This window comes from Geotrypetes seraphini, chromosome 6 (genome assembly GCF_902459505.1).
Source record: "Geotrypetes seraphini chromosome 6, aGeoSer1.1, whole genome shotgun sequence".
NCBI classification, from domain to species: Eukaryota; Metazoa; Chordata; class Amphibia; order Gymnophiona; family Dermophiidae; genus Geotrypetes; species Geotrypetes seraphini.
In genome coordinates this window covers 154,289,676-154,310,778 of record NC_047089.1, presented here as the reverse complement: position 1 = coordinate 154,310,778, position 21,103 = coordinate 154,289,676, and the positions used below count along the sequence as shown (strand labels likewise).

The window sequence follows — 21,103 nt, the reverse complement described above, 5'->3', positions numbered from 1 at the left end:
TGATATGAACTATCTGAGCTCAGAAGAAGCATCAGCAGCGAGATCTCTTGACTGAGGGTAAAATACCATACTTTATGAAGTCGCATTAGTGTTTTTTATCATGAGCGTCAGAATTTTTACTGCTGCGGAAGGCGATAAAAAATGCTAACCTAGAGTCCTAAATCCAAACACTAGGTATCACCATTGCACAATGACTAGATTTTTCTTTCCCCACAGGCCTATGCACACTGTCTCTTCAGCATCACCAACCTTGGCCAGCCTACAGTGCAGAAAATCTGACCTGGGAGTCAAGTCTAAGTTCTTTTGTATAGAAATGTGGCCCCAAATCCCTCCCCACCCCTTATATCATCCTTGGTTTCCCTTACATCAGTGGTCTCAAACTTGCGGCCCGGGGGCCACATGCGGCCCGCCAGGTACTATTTTGAGGCCCTCGGTATGTTTATCATAATCACAAAAGTAAAATAAAAAAGTTTCTTGATCATGTCTCTTTAGCTATAAATGACAATATTATTATTAAGACTTAGCCAAAAGGAAAGATTTATAAACTATAGTTTTACCCCATGCAAAATTGTCATTTCTTTAATAAGACATTAACTATTTTTTTCTGAGGTCCTCCAAGTACCGTCAAATCCAATGTGGAATAAATCGCTCGCGTTTCCATTCATTCCTATGGGGAAAGTTGCTTTTCTATATGAGCACTTTAGTTTACGAGCATGCTTCTGGAACAAATTATGCTCGCAAACTAAGGTTCCACTGCACTCAGGTTTTTGCAAAAATGATGTTACATATATGTGTACTTTACCATCTGCCTCACTGTATCTCATTAACATTGGCTGCTAATAAGTGAACCGCCTCGAACTTCTACGGCTTTGGTGGTATATAAGAAATAAAATAATAATAATAATAAACACTGTACCTTAATGGCAAACATTAACGCACTTTAGTGTACTGGCTCCATAGTGTCACATAAAATAAAATCATATGGTTAGAACATAAGAAATGCCTTCACCGAATCAGACCCTTGATCCATCTAGTCCGGCGACCCACACACACGGAGGCTTAACTAAGTGCTTCCTGATGAAGACCTAGGTGTTCCCTGATGAGACCTTGTTTACCTGTATCCCTCAATGTGATTTGCAAGGAGGTGTGCATCCAACTTGCCCTTGAATCCCATAATGGAGGTCTCCGTCACAACCTCCTCTGGGAGAGCGTTCCAAGCGTCCACCATTCGCTGTGTGAAACAGAACTTCTTGACATTTGTCTTGGGCCTGTCGCCTCTCAATTTCAATCCATGACCTCTCGTCCGAGTCACATTTGACAACGTGAATAACGAGGCTTCTTGCTCTATTTTGTCAAATCCTTTTAGTATTTTAAATGTCTCTATCATATCCCCACGCAGTCTTCTCTTCTCAAGGGTGAACAAGCTCAGTTTTCTGAGGCATTCTTTGTAGCTCAAATTTCCCATACCTTTTACTAGCTTTGTGGCTCGCCTCTGCACCCTGTCCAGCAGGGTTATATCCTTCTTTAGGTAGGGAGACCAGTTTTGGATACAATACTCCAGGTGTGGCCTGATCATTGCTCTGTAAAGCAGCATTATGACGTTAGCCGATCTACTTGTGATTCCCTTCTTTATCATGCCCAACATCCTGTTTGCTTTCTTTGCAGCCGCTGCACATTGTGCCGACGGTTTCAGGGTCCCGTCTATCAGTACCCCCAGGTCCCTTTCCTGTTCGCTCTTGCCCAATGTCACACCTAACATTTTATATTCATGTTCCTTGTTTTTCGTGCCCAGGTGCATCACTTTGCATTTTTCTATATTGAACTTCTTGTTGTTTCCTCTTCCAGGTCATTTATGAATATATTGAATAAGACTGGTCCAAGGACCGAGCCCTGGGGCACACCGCTTGTCACCTTTTCCCAGTCCGAGAACTTCCCATTTATGCTTACCCTCTGCAATCTGCTCTCCAGCCAATTGGCTATCCATCTTACAATACATCTATTGTTAAAATGTTACAAAGCTCAGGCTGAACAGAGAGAAGTGAAGCCATTTCCAGTGGAGAAGGTGTCTTACAAACATCAAGGGCCAGATTCTATAAAAGGCACCTAGACTGGAAACACCTAGCTGAGTTCACACGGAACTCAAAATTGATTAATAAGCTTAATTGATATGGTAATTGACCACACCATTAAAAACTCATTAAACATTTTTTTTAAAAAGATTAATTAAGAACTTTGAGCAGTGCCTACAGATGCCTACCTAAAAAATAGGTGTCGTTGGGACGGAAAGTAAATGTGGTATGACTTAGGCGCGGGTAAATTAGGCCAGAAAACCCCTAGCCTAATATACTGGTATCTAATATTATGATGCCTACTGGTGCCTAAGTTGAATTAGGTGCTGATAAGTGTAATTCTGTAAACGGTGCCAAAAGGTTGACTGATAACCACACTGAGTGGCACCTAGGAGATAGGCGCAACTAGGCCCCATTTATAGAATCAGCCTCTAATTGCTTAAGGGGTAAAGTTATCAAGAAGTGGTAAAAATTAGGCATTTACTTCATCTTGATTTTCTACAGATGCCGCCAAAATGTAGTATCTCATCCTGGGTTAAATCTTAAAGGAGTTGGGAAAAGTTATCTTGAGATGTTCCCTCTCCTCCTGCAAGCACAAAGCCCATCCTGAAGCTGACCCCCTAAAGTGTAGATCCCCTCTCGTCCAGGAATTCCCTAATTCCTTCTTTCCACAAGGTTTTCCTCTGGCCTATCTTCCACTATTTTTTTGTCTAGTAAAGTTAGAAAGGAACAGTTTCCAAATCATTCCTGCCCTAGCTGGCACTGGATTTAAAATGGCACTGGCAATCCCTAGCAGTAGTTTCAAGGTAGCAGCAAGTAGGGCTAGCCTGAAAACCCGATTGGCCTGAGGATCCTCCAGGACAGGGTTGGGGACCACTGCTATAAAGAATCTGGGCCTTAGTATTCGGACTATGGTAAAAACCTCTACCGTGGTTTAGTAAAAGGAGGGTTTATATTCTTTAAACATTTGAACAGGCTTTTTGGATTGCAGTAAATAAAGTTGAGAGCAGATACATACTGCAATTGTATTACTTTTCTGACCATACCTTTTCTTTAAAATTTAGCTGTGTCTCAAAGTTTTTTTACTTTTTTGTAATTTTAATTTGATCATGATAATCATTTCAGACCTGTACGATTCTTGTATGGTGGCAATAACAACAAACATGATCTCTGTACAGCTGATAAATGTTTGCAATAAACCTAAGTGCAGATCACCAATAATTTACAAGTACTCATATGAGGTTGTGGGTTCAAATCCATGCAAGTCACCTAATCCCCCATTACCCCAGGTACATTAGATAAAGAGTGAGCCCACTGGGACAAAAAGTGGAAATGCTCGATTTCCTGAATATAAACCACTTAGGCTATATGTGGTAAATAAACAAACAAATAATTAATAAATGATGACCTGTCCAGCAAATAACAGGTCTCCCTTCCTTAGTTTTGCCTGTCACCTGCCCCGAAAACATACAAACTAATGCAGTTTCACCAAATAATGCCACAAGCAACCATATAAACATTAAAAAAAAAATCTTACTCGTTAGTAATTTATACAGATTTTAATTGGACAAAACTATTATTAAATCTAGGTTAGCTGTATAAGGAGAAATTAGGTTCTTACCTGCTAATTTATTTTCTTTTAGCTTCTCCAGACCGGTATTGGAAATATTACAAGCGGTTATATATCTCATCATGACCAGCAGGTGGAAACTGAAATAAAACTGTGGAATAGTACATAAGAGGTACCTTCCCCTATTTCTATCAGTCTGCTGAATAGCCAAGCAGAACTAAGAACTTGGAACAGAAATAAACAATACTCCGAACAGGAGTAATAACTAATATACCCAAATGCTGTTGGAAAATGTAGAGGAGAGATCCCAGAAAGAAAATGTCCCCACAGCTCACCAGCCAAGCCACAGCCACTGTTCTTCAATTCTCCCCGGCCCTAGAAAAATACTAGAAACCACAGCAAAATCAAAAGCTGCCTGCGCAACAGCCACAATAACATGCCAATAGACAGGGTGGGATCCTATACCAGTCTGGAGAAGCTCAAAGAAAGTAAATTAGCAGATAAGAACCTAATTTCTCCTTCTTTAGCACTCTCCAGACCGGTACAGAAAATCTTACAAGCAGGACGTACCCATCATGGGTGGGCCCCCCAAAGGGCTGACATCAGAACATGCTCACCAAACCGCGCGTCCCGACACGCCTGAACGTCTATCCGGTAGTGTCTGACAAATGAATGCAAGGAAGACCAAACTGCAGCCTTACAAATGTCCACTGGAGGCACTAGCGAAGGCTCAGCCCAAGAAGCTGCCTGATCCCTAGTGGAATGAGCCTTGAGAAATTCTGGAACAGGCGTCTTTTTCAGAAGATAAGCGGAAGCAATACTCTCTTTGATCCAGCTCGCAATAGTAGCCTTAAAAACGCCATCCCCCTGACGAGGACCCGCTAGAAGGACAAAGAGATGATCTGATTTCCGGATCTCCTGGGTCCTCTGCACATAAGAGCGAAGAACCCGACCAACATCTAACTTGCTTCTGCTCAGAAAATCCCTCTCGACTACCCAATACCGGGAGGACCACTGCCTGACTGACATGAAAAGGAGAAACTATCTTTGACAGAAAAGAAAGAACAGGCCTCAAGATAACCCGCTCCCTAGAAAACTCCAAGAACGGAGCCCTACAATAGAAAGTCTGCAGCTCAGAAACACATCTAGCTGAAGTAATGGTCACCAAGAAGACCGCTTTAAGAGTAAGGTCCTTTAAAGAGCAGTCGCCCAACGATTCAAAAGAAGGGCGCACTAGCACCGACAGAACCAGATTCAGATCCCAAGATGGAACAGAAGGTCGTAATGGAGGTGTGAGCAATTTGGCTGCCCATAAAAAGCGAATCACATCAGGAATGGCAGTCAAATGCAGACATTTCAACAACCCACAAAATGCTGACAAGGCCGCAAGCTGAAACCGGAGAGAAGACCAATCCAGTCCCCTATCCAGGCCATCCTACAAGAACTCTTAAGATGTTAGGCAGGGAAGTGCGAAAAGAGACCACTCCACACGCATCACAACCACTCCTCAAATAGATGCCAAACCCTCACATAAGCCCGAGAGGTGGAAAGCCTCCGGGTCCCCAACAGAGTTGAGGTCACTTTATCTGAATACCCCTTTTTACCTAGGCGACCCTTTCAAGACCCCTTTCAGACCCCCAGCCTGACCATCTCTGTGACGACTGAAGAAGCAGGGCATTTTGGAGTTGACACTCGTGGCTATCAGGGGCTGACCCCCAAGACTGCACTATCAACTGAAAGGCCACAGGGCTTAGACACCACTCTCTGGGATCTAGCACGTGATAACTGAGAAAGTCTGCCTGAACATTCTCCACTCCGGCTATGTGGGAGGCCAAGATGTCCTGAAGGTGGGACTCTACCCAGACCATGAGCAGAGCCACCTCCTGCGCTACTTGAGTGCTCTTGGTGCCTCCCTGATGACTGACGTAAGCCACTGCCGTGGCATTGTCTAACAGAACTCTGACTTGTCCAACAAGAAGGAGTGGAAGGCTAACAGCGCCAGACGGATGGCTCTGGTCTCCAACACATTGATCGACCAGGATGCCTCCTCTGTGGACCAGATGCCCTGAGCTGAGTGACCTAGACACTGAGCTCCCCAACTGAGGAGACTGGCATTCGTGAGAAGCACCGTCCACTGTGGTTGATCCAGACTCATCCCCTGAACAAGATGAGAGGTCTGGAGCCATCAATGAAGACTGAAACGCCAAGCCAAGCAGAGGAACAGGGAAATCCAAACTGTGCCTCTGGGGCGTCCACCTCCGGAGAGAGCAAACTGAAGAGGACGCATGTGGGCCCATGCCCACCTCACTACATCTAGGAAAGCCGCCATCGACCCCAAGACTTGGAGGAAATCCTGCACCCGAGGACACCGGGATGCCATAAGGAGGCGAATCTGAGATTGCAATTTGATTACTCGGGCCTCTGGAAAGAAGACCTTCCCCAAGGAGGTGTTGAACAGAACCCCAAGGTAATCCAGAAGCTGAGATGGGACCAACTGACTTTTGGAAAGATTGACCACTCTTCCCAGCGACTGGAGAAACTCCACCACCTGAGCTGTAACCTGGGTGCTCTCCTGCAATGACTTCGCCCAAATCAACCAGTTGTCCAGGTAGGGATGTACCAGAATGTCCTCTGACCGCAAAGCTGCCGTGACGACCACCATCACCTTGGTGAACATCCGGGGAGCCGTGACCAGGCCAAATGGAAGCATACAGTAATGATAGTGCTGACCCAAGATCGCAAAGTGAAGGAAGCGCTAATGGGAGGCCTGAATGGGAACACGCAAGTAGGCCTCCGTCAGATCGAGAGAAGTCAGGAACTCCCCCGGATGAAACACCAGAATGACAGACTGCAGTGTTTCCATGCAAAAAGAGGAAATTCTGAGAGCCCTGTTGACCCCTTTTAAATCTAGGATGTGCCGAAAGGTCCCCTCCTTCTTGGGCACCACAAAGTAAATCGAGTACCTGCCGGTGCCGCAATCCTGAGGGGGCACTGGAACAACTGCTTTGATATCTAGCAAGCGTTGAAGAATCTAGAGAAAGGCCTGCATCTTCCATGCCGCCTGACACGGAGAGGCTAGAAAATGATCTGGCAGAGCGGGCAAACTCCAGAGCATAACCGTCCCGCACCACCTTCAGGACCCATTGAGCGGACGTGATCTCGGCCTACTTGGGAAAAAATTCACGCAGCCAGGCACCCACTGGAACCACAGGGGGCGCTGGCAAAGAGTCATTGTGCAGGACGGGCAGCAGGGGAACCGGCAGAGGGATTCCCAGCCTCCCCAAAAGGGCCCCCCCGAAAGGATTGCATGCGCAGATAAAACCGACCCCGGGAAACCCCCGAAGCCTGGAACGTAGAAGCCCCACACCCAGGGTGATATTTGCGGAACTCCTGCAGATGCCCGCGGTTAGTGCCACCCCAAGACACAGGGCGGGCACAGTCCTCAGGCAGGCATGGCACCTTAGAGTCTGTCAGAGTCTGAACCAACTTATCTAATTCCTCTGCAAACAAAATAGACCCCTAAAAGGTAAATTTGGTAAGCTTAGTTTTGGACACAACATCCGCCGACCAAGCATAAAGCCACAAGGTACATCGTATGGCCACTCCAAAAGCCATAGACTTGGCCGACGTCCGAACCAAGTCATAGAGAACATCCGAGAGGAACGAGGCAGCCATCTCAATCTTTGCCACCTCCACTAAGGACCAGTCATCAGACTCACGATCCAGGACACATGGCCCACCGAAACACGGTGCGAGCCACCAGCCCTCCACAAATAGCCACCTGGACCACCAAAGCAGAGACATCAAAATTCTGCTTAAGAATGGTCTCCAACTTACGCTCCTCAGAGTCCCATAAGGCAGAACCGCCCTCAACAGGCACGGTATGTCGCATTAGCAATCACTGAGACCACTGCGTCCACCACTGGTGACTTTAAAGTAGCCCTATCCCCCTCTGGGATGGGATACAAACGAGCCATGGTGCGTGCTAACCGAAACGGCGCTTCCAGCATATTTCACTGCGCCAGTACAATATCCCGAACATCCTGATGCATAGGAAAAGAGCGGGAAACAGTACGAATCCCCCTAAGAGGGTCCCCCACATGCGGGGTCTCCGATGGCGCTTCTTCAAAACGCAGCACCAAGGAGACCTACTGAATCAGGTCTGGTAGCTCATCCCTCTGAAAAAGGTGCACCACGGACACCTCTTAGTCAGAAGGCGGGAAACACACCACCCTGCCGCCAGCAGCCATCCCCTCAAGAGGATCCTGGAATTCCTCAAAAGGATCACGATCCTAATCCAGGCTGACACGCTCCTCTGACCACCTACGCTCATCCCAAGCCACCCTTGGGCGCTTGGACGAGGGAGGCAAAGCCACAGGGGTGCGAAGGAACCCCCCCCAAAACACCCTGGGTGCATGTGGGACCCCCAGCTGCTTGAAAATAGGCTCTGCACAATGCAAAAATTAAATCAGGGGAAAACCCTTGCGGGGGTCCCAAGGGACTCCCTGCCACAGGAGACCCAGATGAAACCTGCCCCTGTTTTTCCAATACAGGGGGAAGGTCACCTGAGGTTGTAGACAAAATGGAGGGGCCAGACTGAGAAAATGGCAAAGTTCTTGTCAAAAACAACCCCTCCAGGGCCTGTAGCGGCAGGGAAGCCTGTACTGTCCCAGCCGCTAAAGCAGGCAAGCCAGCATCAGTTGTTAAAAAATCAGCTGAGAGGGAGTCCCGAGTCGAACTGGCGGAAAGGGAATCTTTTTTACCCTTACCGTCGGTGGCTGAGGAAAACCCTCCGTGGGCAGTGGGGGAAGAACGGGCTTCCCCACTGCTTCCAGCCGACTCGCGAGGCACTAGCAGCAAGGAGCTCTGGGCGCCTGAAACCACTGCCGACAGAGCTCCACTACCGCACTGGTCTTGCACAGGCCGGCCGCGAGTGCCTCGTGACTGGAGCATAATGAGCATTTTTTCCCCTGCGAAGTGCTCATTGTTCATACGCGACCTAGCTAAAACAAAAGTACTGGTTAGTAAAAAAATACAGTAAAATACAGCAAAGTTAAAAGGAAAGCAACCCTTAAGACCAGCACTACCTCAGGATTTTTTTTTTTTTAACAGAACAGACTCCACTAGCTCTCAAAGCAATATGCCTTGCTTAAATTAGGGGGCAAGGCTTACTGCTGAGGCTCCTCTAAAAAAATGGGGGGAGGGACCCAGCACGAGACCCGCCGGGTTTGACACCCCCAAGGTATGACAGACCCCCAAACAGGGCCCACCCAAGCTCAATCTGGCCAAAAACGGGGACTAGAATCCCTAAACAAATTCCAACAGCCCTACCAAGGGAGATGGGTACAGCTTACTCACACCTGCTGGAGACTGAAAGAAGACTGATAGGAATAGGGGAAGGTACCTATTATGTACTATGCCACAGTTTTGTTTCACTCTCCACCTGCTGGTCATGATGAGATATATACCCGCTTGTAAGATTTCCTATACTGGTCTGAAGAGTGCTAAAGAAACAAATGATTAATCTAAAGCAGTGGTTCCCAAACCTGTCCTGAAGAACCCCCAGGCCAATCAAGTTTTCAAGATAGCCCTAATGAATATGCATGGAGCAGATCTGCATTCCTGGCATCTCCATTATATGCAAATATCTGTCATGCATATTCATTAGGGCTATCTTGAAAACCCAACTGGCCTGGGGGTCCTCCAGGACAGGTTTGGGAACCACTGATCTAAAGCGAGCTTAAGTTTTGAAAAAAACATATTCAAACAGTCACAGATCAAGTCTCAAAAAATCATTTCTAATTCCATTCTGTTCTCATGATTTCAATAATAAACCAGTAATATATAACTAGGACAATAAAAGAGGGAACAAAATAAGTTATTTCAATATTTAGAAACCTAATCAGGAATCCTTTATAATGAGAATATACTTCAGCATTTTATTATAACGAGAGTTGGGCATCAAGTTTTTAAGTAATGTACCTGTGCTGCTGCAGTATGAAATTGTCTCAGAAGATCTTCCATTTGGCGTTTGTTAATACCAGCCCGCTCCCTTTCCAGGTCTAGTTCTTCTGCTTGCTTTTCATATTCTAATAGAAGATTCTTGAAATACAAAAGGCACATGCTCCATTACCTATGTTCAATATACCATTTAGCCTAAGCTAGAAGTAGCTGTATGATGCATAATCCAGTGTATTGCACTTTCTTCCTCAGACAACAAGTGATGATAAAGCATGCACTCCTCATTAAATATAAATGTGCTAGTGTGCTAGCATATGGAACTAGGGCAAAAATGATGGGTTCTATCGTGTGTCAGCAGTCCATAACCCAAAACAGACATCTCAAGTGGAAGACAAGGGCCTCTACCACAGATCAAAGGGATCATGATGAGGATTTCCATATCAAGAAAATATTTGATTAAAAAGATGTTGCATGGACCAGTTTGTCTTTTTGAAATTTGATTGGTGGTGATGTATTTATTTATAGGGGATAGATACCATTTTGAAACTGTATAAGTGATATCACTGTGTATGAGTAAATGAATAGAAGTACACTTAGGGCCACTTCTATTAAATTGCGCTAGCAGTTTCTAGCGCAGGAAGCCGCGCTGAATGGCCTGCGCTGCTCCCGACACTCATGGAGTTCCTATGAGCATCGGGAGCAGTGCGGGCCATTCAGCATGGCTTTCTGCGCTAAAAACTGCTAGTGCAGTTTAATAGAAGAGGGGGTTAGTCATTTTTTAATTAAGTAAATGAACCATTTTGGAGACATTTTTATGTTGACCTTTACCAATATGTTTTTTGTATTTGGGATAAGTCCAGTTGTTGCTCTTGATGAAGCAAGTGTGAAACGGAGAAGTTCTGTTGAGCATAAGGCACTTCAGTTAAGTTGTTTCATATCAATTTTTGTATGATTTCTTAATATAAGCTAGTAACAGAAAAATAGGGGAGGTTTTTATGACTGATGACGATTTTACTTGGCTAAGGAAAAATACTGCAGAACGGAAGTTCATTGACTTTTTTCTTTCTCCTTTGTAAAAGAGAAAGAAATTTCTTCTTTATCTATATAATGATGTAAATTTGGTGAAGGAAGTGGCATTATCAGACTTTCAAGTGTGTATGTGATTAAAAGATTTTGATACAATGTGTGTATGTAATATAGTAAGTGAATGCAGTTTACAGAATTATATGGCGCAGGACCTGCTTACATTGGAAAGTTGGTCCTCAACCTGGCAGCTAGGCTTCAATGCTAAGAAATGTAAAGTCATGCACCTCGGAAGCGGAAATCCATGCAGGACGTACTTCTTGAACGGAGAAACTTTAACTAGGACTTCAGCAGAACGAGATTTAGGAGTAATCATCAGTGCAGACATGAAAACTGCCAATCAAGTGGAGAAGGCTTCATCTAAGGCAAGGCAGATATTGGGTTGTATCAATAGAAGTTTCGTCAGCCGAAAGCCTGAAGTCATAATGCCATTGTACAGGGCCATGGTGAGACCTCATCTGGAGTACTGTGTGCAATTCTGGAGGCCACATTATAGTAAAGATGTGCGCAGAATTGAATTGGTTCAACGGACGGCCACCAGGATGATCTCGGGGCTCAAGGGTCTCTCGTACGAAGAGAGACTGAACAAATTGCAGCTCTACACTCTTGAGGAACGTAGGGAGAGGGGAGACATGATCGAAACATTTAAGTACCTCACGGGACGTGTCGAAGTGGAAGATGATATTTTCTTTCTCAAGGGACCCACGGCCACAAGAGGGCACCCGCTCAAACTCAGGGGCGGAAAATTTCATGGCGACACCAGAAAGTATTTCTTCACAGAGAGAGTGGTTGATCATTGGAACAAGCTTCCAGTGCAGGTGATCGAGGCAGACAGCGTGCCAGACTTTAAGAATAAATGGGATACCCATGTGGGATCCCTACGAGGGTCAAGATAAGGAAATTGGGTCATTAGGGCATAGACGGGGTGGGTAAGCAGAGTGGGCAGACTTGATGGGCTGTAGCCCTTTTCTGCCGTCATCTTCTATGTTTCTATGTTTCTATGATATGGATTCAAGAAGAAGCCTGGACATGCAAATGTTTCCATTTTGTGCTCTATCTGGCTACAGAGATGAATATACAGTGGTACCTTGATTTATGAGCATAATTAGTTCCAGAAGAATGCTCATAATCCAATGCGCTCGTATATCAAAGCAAAGTTCCCCATAGGATATAATGGAGACTTGGATGATTCGTTGCTACTGCTGCCAGCGACCGACAAACATGACAGAACTGCAGAGGAGTGAGAAAGGTGATGGAGCAGTGCCAGATCTACAGGGAAGAGGAGGAGGAAGAAAAACTGTTCCAACAGGAGAGATGCTGAGCCCACAGTGGGCAGTGTTTATTCCACCTCCTCTTTCACCTCAGCAGAGTTTATTCTACCTCCCTCTGGATTACTGTGTGGATAGAATGGTTAAGTAACCAGAAGGCAGCTGAATTCAAGAGAACTTTGCTCTTTCCACAGCCGAACTAAGCATGTAACTTGCTACTCATTGGGGCCTTGCAGCTTTAACTTTTTTTCGTTTGTTTTGTGACACGGGTGTCTACCTTCCTGCCGGCTCCCTCCTTCTTCTTGTTGCAGCGTTTGCCCAAAGCTGTGGGCAGCATCTCCTACACGGCCGACCAGGAAGCCTTCTCTCCAACATTGCAACGTCAGAGGGAACACTTCCGGGCCAGCCACAGGAGGCACGCAGGAGCCGCCGCCCATGGCTCCGAGCGAACATCGCAGCAAGGAGGAGGGAGCCTGCAAGAAGGCAAACACCCAGAGGCGGCAAAGGAAAACACTGCATTGCCTCATGGGCCGTGGGTTGTACACCCTAAAAGGGAAAACTGCAGTGTGGAAGAGAAGCAGAAAGAAAATCTGCAGACACACGCAGAGGACAGCTCTGTGCACTGCAAGGTATGGAGAGGGGGAAAACACTCATATAACAAGTCAATGTTCACTTTGCGAGTTAACATTTGCTGGAGTGTTTTGCTCGTCTTGCAAAACACTTGCAAACCGCGTTACTCACAAACCGAGGTTTGACTGTACTGTATAAGGAAAAAAATGAATTATCAGGTGCAGTGTTTATAACTGGCAGCAAGATGGAACTAATGGAAAAAGGTGCTTTCAACACAGTTGGTTGCAAAGGTAAAGGACATACTGGCACAGAATTGACTTTTGACTAATGGAGAAACTGTCTTTGTTTTGGAGTGTTTGGAATTCCTTTTCTTAGTTTATTAAATTGAAATCTGCAGTTCACCTGATCATATGCTCTTCCCTCTGGATATTTTTTTTATGCTTGCTGTACTTCGAGCATGGATTTAAGTACAGCTTACATTCTTATTGGAGGATGGTGGAAGTGGAATAGCCTTTTTTTAAATCTTAGATTAATGTTGTGGTGGTGTAATAGGGAAAGTTTATTCTATCTTGCCTTCCATTTTGTCTGTTATATTTCCTTAATTATGTTAATTATTCTGGCGCCGGAAGATGTTGAGTGTGTGTGAGCCGGGGTCTTTGTGAGTCCAGTGCCAACACAGTGGGGGGCCTGACACCAGTCTGAGCACTGAGCATTCAGCAATTTTAGGAGCGGAGGACAACCGTTCTTCAACAATGATATTGGACAGCATTTGGCGAGTGCTCCAGAAATTAGAAGCTGCTGCTACAAAATCCACTGGAGATATTTTGACAATTGTAAGTAAACTGGATGATCTTTCAGTCTCTCTGCACAATATTCAAACTGAGACCAATGCGAAGTTTGATCAAATTAATAAAAAATTGCCTCAGTTCAAAATCTAACTGCAACATTGGTTAAACATAGGCTCTTTTCTTCCAAATGAAAATTGAGCAGTTGGAAAACTACAACAGAAGACTCAATCTTAGAATCTTGAATTTTCCTAAATCTTTGGTTATCACCCCAATTGATATGTTTAAAAAAAACCTCATTGAGAATTTAAAATTTCAACTGGATTCAATTCCGCCTATTAAAAAGATATATTACCTTCCAAGGAAAGCTGAACTTTTTTCTCCTGATAAGCAAAAGGATGGATCACAACCTACTGATTTAAATAATCTAACTGGAAAATTCCCAGGAAGAAATTGAATATTGGGGTACATTTATTCTATCCCTCATCTTTGAACAAGACCTTAATATCATTTTGAGAATATTCTTCCGGCATTCCCAAGCTTTATTCTTGGGTCAGAGAATTTGGATTTTCCTTGATGCAACAAAGTCCACTGGAGGAAGTTGTTTCTTGCGATGAGGGAAGAAGTAAAGAGTTTGGGGGGCAACATTTTTTCTCAGCTATCCTTGTAAATGCTTAATAAGATATACTGGGATTAGATAAGTGTTTTTTGTTCCTCAGCACCTTCGTAGTTTTCTGGACACTAAGGAGTCCTTTTACAAAGGCGCGGTAGTGGTTTAACGTGCGGAATACTGCGCGTTAAACCGCCTGCCGCGCTAGTACCTAACACAACCATTGATGAGGCGTTAGGATTTTAGGTTGCCACGGGGGTTAGCACGTGATGAAATGTCCGACGCGCTAACCGCGCCTTGATAAAAGGAGCCCTATGAAAATGCAGTAGGGTAACAGCAATTTAGTGGCCTGTTTATAAGCACGTTAAGCCTATTTCATTATATATTGGTTTCCTGGTAATAATAAGATCTCATTGTCTCTTCTTTAATTGCTTCTCAACCAATATTGAGGACTTTATAAGAGTTAAAAAAATTGTTTGATTATAATTCTTAAATATCCATAGATTGCCTAGCTTATGGGGTACTTTATTTGATTTTCATCTTAGCTTTGGAAATTTCTTTTTCACTATTGTATACTCTGATTTGCTGTAACAAGTGGATGTTTGTAATTTTATTTGAAAATGTATAAATAAATAATTTAAAAAATTTTGTTAATTATGTCAGTAGTAAAAGGAAGCAGGGGAGAGCAAAGGCCCGTTGGCTGGATTCCATCAAGAATGACACGGAAATGAGCATCAAGCAATTGAAAGAAGCCGTGGAAAACAGGGAAGCATGGTGAGGACTGGCCTACAGAGTATCCAAGGGTCGGACATGACTGGATAGTAGTAGTAGTAGTTAAGCGTGTCCCTCCTACTTCACTGTGAGCTCTACTGTCACCTACAGTTAGTACCCAAGCATGCTAGAGCTCCAACCGATATGTGAAGGACAAAGAGGGGACACCCCAACAAAACAACTGTTCTGCTTTAACATAAACACTGTAACACATAATGAACTAGCAACAGCCACCAGAACCATCAAAAGAGCCCAGGAAGTACCACTGTAGACGCTAAAACACATCAGACAATATCCTTCAGGGTCCAAAGGGCTGACTGGCATCCAAGATACAACTTGGAGAAGCATATACAGAATGCAACAGTAGACAGGAACAGGAAAAACAGGGCAGGAGTCTAGAATGACATACCTATCTACTGAAAAGGATATTATCAAGGTAAGGACATAATCTCTTTTTTCCAGTGCAACAGGTGTGTCATTCTGGACAAGCAGGACGTATAAAAGCAGACCAAAAGAACTAGGGCGGGCTGACTACACTGGCCCATAACACGGAGGAACCAAAGGCAGAGTCCTCTTGTGCCACAACCTCCACCCTGTAAAACTTTGAAAAACTGAGTAGTGTGGACCAAGTCGCTACTGTACAAATCTCCTCAGCAATGGAAACTACTCCAAACCATGGAAAAACCCGTCAGGCGTGCCCCAAGGATCCCCCCCTATCGCCCACCCTGTTCAATATCTATATAGCCTCCTTAGGTCACCTCCTACAAAAACTAAACTTAATACACTACATTTATGCAGACGACATATCCATTCTAATCCCCCTAGACGACATCACAAATGAAATTGTAGACAACCTCTCAAACATAATGACCGAAATCAATAAATGGACCACCAATTTCAAATTGAAACTAAACGCAGAGAAAACAAAAGTCTTTCTGGCCAGTCCTAACGACAAAATTACGAGAACTTCGATAAAAATAAACAATCATGAATACCCAATATCCAAAAACATAAAAATACTCGGTATCACTCTAGACACACACCTAACTATGACTGACCACACGAACTTGATAGTGAAAAAATGTTTTTACACGCTATGGAAACTAAGGACCATAAAAAATACTTTGACCCTACATCTTTCAGGTTGCTGGTACAGGCGCTGATCCTATCCATTCTTGACTACTGCAACATCATCTACCTGGGCATCCCACAAAAAACAATAAAAAAACTGAGATTAATACAAAACACCGCCGTTCGCCTAATTTTCGGACTGAAAAAAAATGACCACATCAGCCCTTATTATAAAAAGCTGCATTGGCTGCCAATGGAAGCGTGGATATTATTCAAATTTGCGTGCACCTGTTTCAGGCAAGTCTGGGGACTAGCACCTTCTTATCTGCAAACTCACTTCATCCTACATAACCCCACGCGAGCAACCAGAAACAAATACTTCTTTACTTACCCAAAAATTACAGGCTGCAGATATAAATCATTCCTGGACAGAACCTTTAAGTTCCAAGCGAACAGACAGCAAGCTTGGCTGAAAAATTACATAAACGAACCCAATCTGACGTACAGTGCATTCCGAAAATCGATCAAAACCGCCCTTTATGCCAAATTCATTGACTAAAACAGTCCCCTTCCTCTCTAGAACTTCCCCCCTGTAACCACCTTTCTTTCTCTTAAGAAGTTCCCTTCCACATATTAGGTACTCTCTACCCATAGAACTCCAATTAATATGTTAATACTAAAGTATTCAGGTATTCATAACCCATAGAACTCCAAGTAGAACGTAAGTTTCCCATTTAGTTTATTGTAAAATATTTAGACTCATTGAATGGTATTGTACTTAGACTCATTGTATTGTATTGTATTGTATTGTATTGTACTGTATTCAGACTCATTGTATTGTATTGTATTTAGACTCATTGTATTGTATTGTATTGTACTGTATTCAGACTCATTGTATTGTATAGTATGCAGAATTATTGTATTGCATTAAGACCTCTTGTAATTCGCTGAATGTCCAGCCTTCTTACCATGTTAACCGCCTAGAAGTCGCCTGACTATGGCGGTATAGAAAAATAAAGTTATTATTATTATTATTATTCTAGCTGCGGCTCACGATGAAACTACACGGATAGTCAAATGTGCCTTAACAGGGAACCTTTGAAAAAAAGATTGTTAAAATCTAAGGTGGCCGCCACTAAGAAATTCACACTTAAAAATGCTAATAAAACAATTCTACGAAGTGCAATTAGAACTTTTCAGGTGGAGGAACACAGGGGAACATGCAGAAGCACTCAAAAATCTGAATTTCAGACCTCCCCTGATTCACCTCACAGGCTGTAACAGCCTTACTCACTGTGACCTGTGCTGAACATGTGCTGCAGCCTGCCTCAGCTCCTTACAGTAGCTGGAAAGGAGAAGAATCACTGCCTCAAGCTGGGAATGCCTCTTCAAGGCTGATCTTTGGACTGCCGGTCAGACACGGAGCTTGGGCGCACCCCCACCCCCACGGAATGACAGACACGCTTACAGAAGGGGGAGGCAAAAAAAAAAATGCAGCTGGCACCCTGTGAGACACCACTGAGCCTCCTAAGGATGCCCAACAGCCTGCACTCAAAGCCTACAAAGCAGTGGGTAAGAAATAATTTTTGGAGATGGCCCCGAGCTCCAAAAAATATTTGTGCAGGCTAGCTAACAGGTACCACCACAGGGCTCAGCCTGTCTGCTTCTTCTCTACGAAGGTAGAGCTGACACCAAGATGGAAGCTCCAAGAACTGAAAACACCGAATAAAAGATTGAAAACACTGAATAAGAAAAACTGCAGGTGGCAGTACAGCACACGGTGAAGTAGTAGGGACACAGAAAAAATCCTGAGTGGATTCCTTCTGCAGATAGCTCATGGCCATGGGGAGATAACCCAGCTGCTTGTCCAGAATGGCACCCCTATTGCACTGGAAATTACATTTGGATAGTGTAATATAGTAATGCACAATGATGACCAATTAGAATAATAAAAAAATACTTCAAACAAATGAAAAAATCCCTACAGTTCACATGCTTACTGAACAATCACAAAATATTCTCAGAAAAATAGTAGGAAAAGATGGATTGTTAGTGTCAGATGTAGGATCCACAGCCATGCAGCTAGTGGGCATAATTTAAACCATGAAGTTTAAGTCTCAGGCTTGGCAGGGGATAAAAGGTGATGAGGTTACTAAAACCATGTAAATAATTTGCATAACTAGAACTAAATGTAGAGAAGCTATTTCCCGTCTTGATCCTCTGCCACAGCCTCTTCCTCCCAATCTTCTAATGAGGTCAAAACCAAACTCCTTTGGGAAATAGGAGTACTGGCAAACTGAAAATAAGAACATAAGAACATAAGAAGTTGCCTCCACTGGGTCAGACCGAGGTCCATCTCGCCCAGCGGTCCGCTCCCGCGGCGGCCCATCAGGTCTGCAACCTGTGAAGTGGTTTCTGACCACTTCTATAACCTACCTCAAGTTCTATCTGTATCCCTTTATCCTCCAGGAACCTATCCAAACCCTTCTTGAATCCCTGTACAGAGTTCTGGCCTATCACTTCCTCCGGAAGCGCGTTCCATGTGTCTACCACCCTCTGCGTAAAAAAGAATTTTCTAGCATTTGTTCTAAACCTGTCCCCTTTCAATTTCTCCGAGTGACCCCTAGTGCTTGTGGCTCCTCTCAGTTTGAAGAATCTGTCCTTATTTACTCTCTCTATGCCCTTAAGGATTTTGAAGGTTTCTATCATGTCCCCTCTAAGTCTCCTCTTCTCCAGGGAGAACAGCCCCAGCATTTTTAACCTGTCAGCGTATGGAAAATTTTCCATACCTCTTATCAGCTTAGTCGCCTTCCTCTGCACTCCCTCGAGTACCGCCATGTCCTTCTTGAGGTACGGTGACCAGTATTGAACACAGTACTCCAGGTGCGGGCGCACCATTGCGCGATACAGCGGCATGATGACTTCCTTCGTCCGGGTTGTGATACCCTTTTTGATGATGCCCAGCATTCTGTTTGCTTTCTTTGAGGCTGTCGCACATTGCGCCGATGGTTTCAGTGATGAGTCGACCATCACCCCCAGGTCCCTTTCTAGGTTACTCACCCCTAGCAGTGTTCCCCCCATTTTGTAGTTGAACATCGGGTTCTTTTTCCCTACATGCATGACCTTGCATTTCTCTACGTTAAAACTCATTTGCCACTTTTTTGCCCAGTCTTCCAGTCTCGTTAGGTCCTTTTGTAGGTCTTCGCAGTCTTCCGTGTTTCTAACCCTGCTGCAGAGTTTGGTGTCATCAGCAAATTTGATAACCTCACATTTTGTCCCCGTCTCCAGATCGTTAATAAATATGTTGAATAGTAGAGGTCCCAGCACCGACCCCTGCGGAACTCCGCTCGTGACCCATTGCCAATCTGAGTATTGGCCTTTGACTCCAACCCTCTGTTTCCTGCCCGCTAGCCAGTGTTTGATCCATCGGTAGATATCCCTTTGCACCCCGTGGTTCCACAGTTTTTTAAGTAGCCGTTCGTGAGGTACCTTGTCGAAGGCTTTTTGGAAGTCAAGGTAAATGATGTCTATGGATTCACCCTTATCCATCTGACTGTTTATTTCCTCAAAGAAGTACAGCAAGTTCGTGAGGCACGACCTTCCCTTGCAGAAGCCATGCTGGCTCGCCTTCAGTTGTCCATTGTTTTCTATGTGTTCGCAGATTGTGTCCTTTACCATTGCTTCCATCATCTTTCCAGGAACCGAGGTCAAGCTCACAGGCCTGTAGTTTCCCGGGTCACCCCTTGATCCCTTCTTAAAGATGGGCGTGACATTTGCTATTTTCCAGTCCTCTGGGATCTCCCCAGTTTTTAGGGAGAGGTTACATATTTGGCGAAGTGTCTCTGCTATTTCGTTTCTCAGTTCTTTTAGTACCCTTGGGTGGATGCCGTCCGGGCCTGGTGATTTGTCGCTCTTTAGTCTGTCTATCTGTCTGAGGACATCCTCTTTGCTTACCTCTAGTTGTACCAGCCTTTCGTCGTGTTCTCCTTTATAATCACCTCGGGTTCTGGGATATTGGATGTGTCCTCTCTGGTGAAGACCGACGAGAAGAATTTGTTTAACCTTTCAGCTATCTCTTTTTCCTCCTTTATCGCTCCTTTCCTGTCTCCGTCGTCCAGTGGTCCCACTTCCTCTCTGGCTGGTTGTTTCCCTTTCACATACCTGAAGAAGGGTTTGAAGTTTCTTGCTTCTCCTGCCAGTCTTTCCTCATATTCTCTCTTTGCCTTCCTGACCTCTCTATGACATTCTTTCTGGTGTCTTTTGTGCTCTTCCTGGTTTTCCTTTGTTGGATCCTTTTTCCATTTCTTGAAGGATGATTTCTTGTCGCTTGTCGCCTTTTTAATCGCAGATGTTATCCATGCTGGGTTTCTAGTTCGATTTTTTTTGCACCCTTTCCTAAACCTTGGGACGCACAGGTCTTGTGCCTCGAGCACTATGCCTTTAAGCAGTGTCCAGGCTTCCTTTACAGTCTTCACCTTCCCTGAGTTGCTGCTGAGCTTTTTTCCTACCATTTTCCTCATGTCCTTGTAGTTTCCCTTTCTGAAGTTGAGTGCTGTCGTTTTGGTTCTTTTCACCTTTGATGTTCCCATGTTTAATTTGTGCTGGATCATGTTGTGATCACTGTTCCCTAATGGTGCTATTACCACCACTTCCTTTGCGGGTCCTTCTAGCCCGTTGAGGATTAGGTCTAGAGTGGCATCCCCTCGCGTTGGTTCTGTGACCAGCTGCTCCATGAAACAGTCCCTTATCGCCTCTAGGAATTTAGTTTCTCTCATGCAGTTTGAGTGCCCAATGTCCCAATCTATTCCCGGATAGTTGAAATCCCCCATAACTACCACCCTTCCACTTTTGCACACCTGCCTCAGTTCGGCCTCCAGTTCCAGGTCGTTTGCTTCTGACTGTCCTGGTGGGCGATAGTACAATCCCAATTTGATGTCAGCTCCTTCCCCTCCTGTTAACTTAACCCATAGTGACTCCAGACTGTCTGCCCTTATTGTTGTTTCTGTTCTGGATGAAGGAATGGAGTCCTTTATATACAGTGCTATTCCTCCCCCCTTTTTGTGTGCTCTGTCCTTCCTGTAGAGTTTATACCCTGGAAGGGCCACATCCCATTTGTTGTCCTCTGTCCACCATGTCTCTGTGATTCCTATTATGTCTATGTCCTTATTTCCGGCTATAACTTCTAGCTCCCCCATTTTAGTCCTTAGGCTCCTAGCATTTGTATATAGGCAATTTAAGTCCCAGTTTGTTACCTTTTCTTTTGGATCTACTCTTGATTTGTTGCTCCTGCTGGTCTCCTCACGTGTTGCCTCCTGTGGTGTGTCTATCCCGTCCTCTGCCCGCTT

The 21,103-nt window shown here is 44.6% G+C and overlaps 1 protein-coding gene across 3 annotated transcripts in view; it reads right to left on the bottom strand.

Moving 5' to 3' along the window:
* The window catches only part of GCC2 (GRIP and coiled-coil domain containing 2), a 200,106-nt gene that overhangs the window by 89,723 nt on the left and 89,280 nt on the right, over positions 1-21,103 (bottom strand). For all 3 annotated transcript variants that reach the window (XM_033948644.1, XM_033948642.1, XM_033948643.1), the window contains exon 10: positions 9,622-9,741. In XM_033948644.1, coding sequence (XP_033804535.1) covers positions 9,622-9,741 — 120 coding nt within the window. The remainder of the gene's footprint in view (positions 1-9,621; positions 9,742-21,103) is intronic.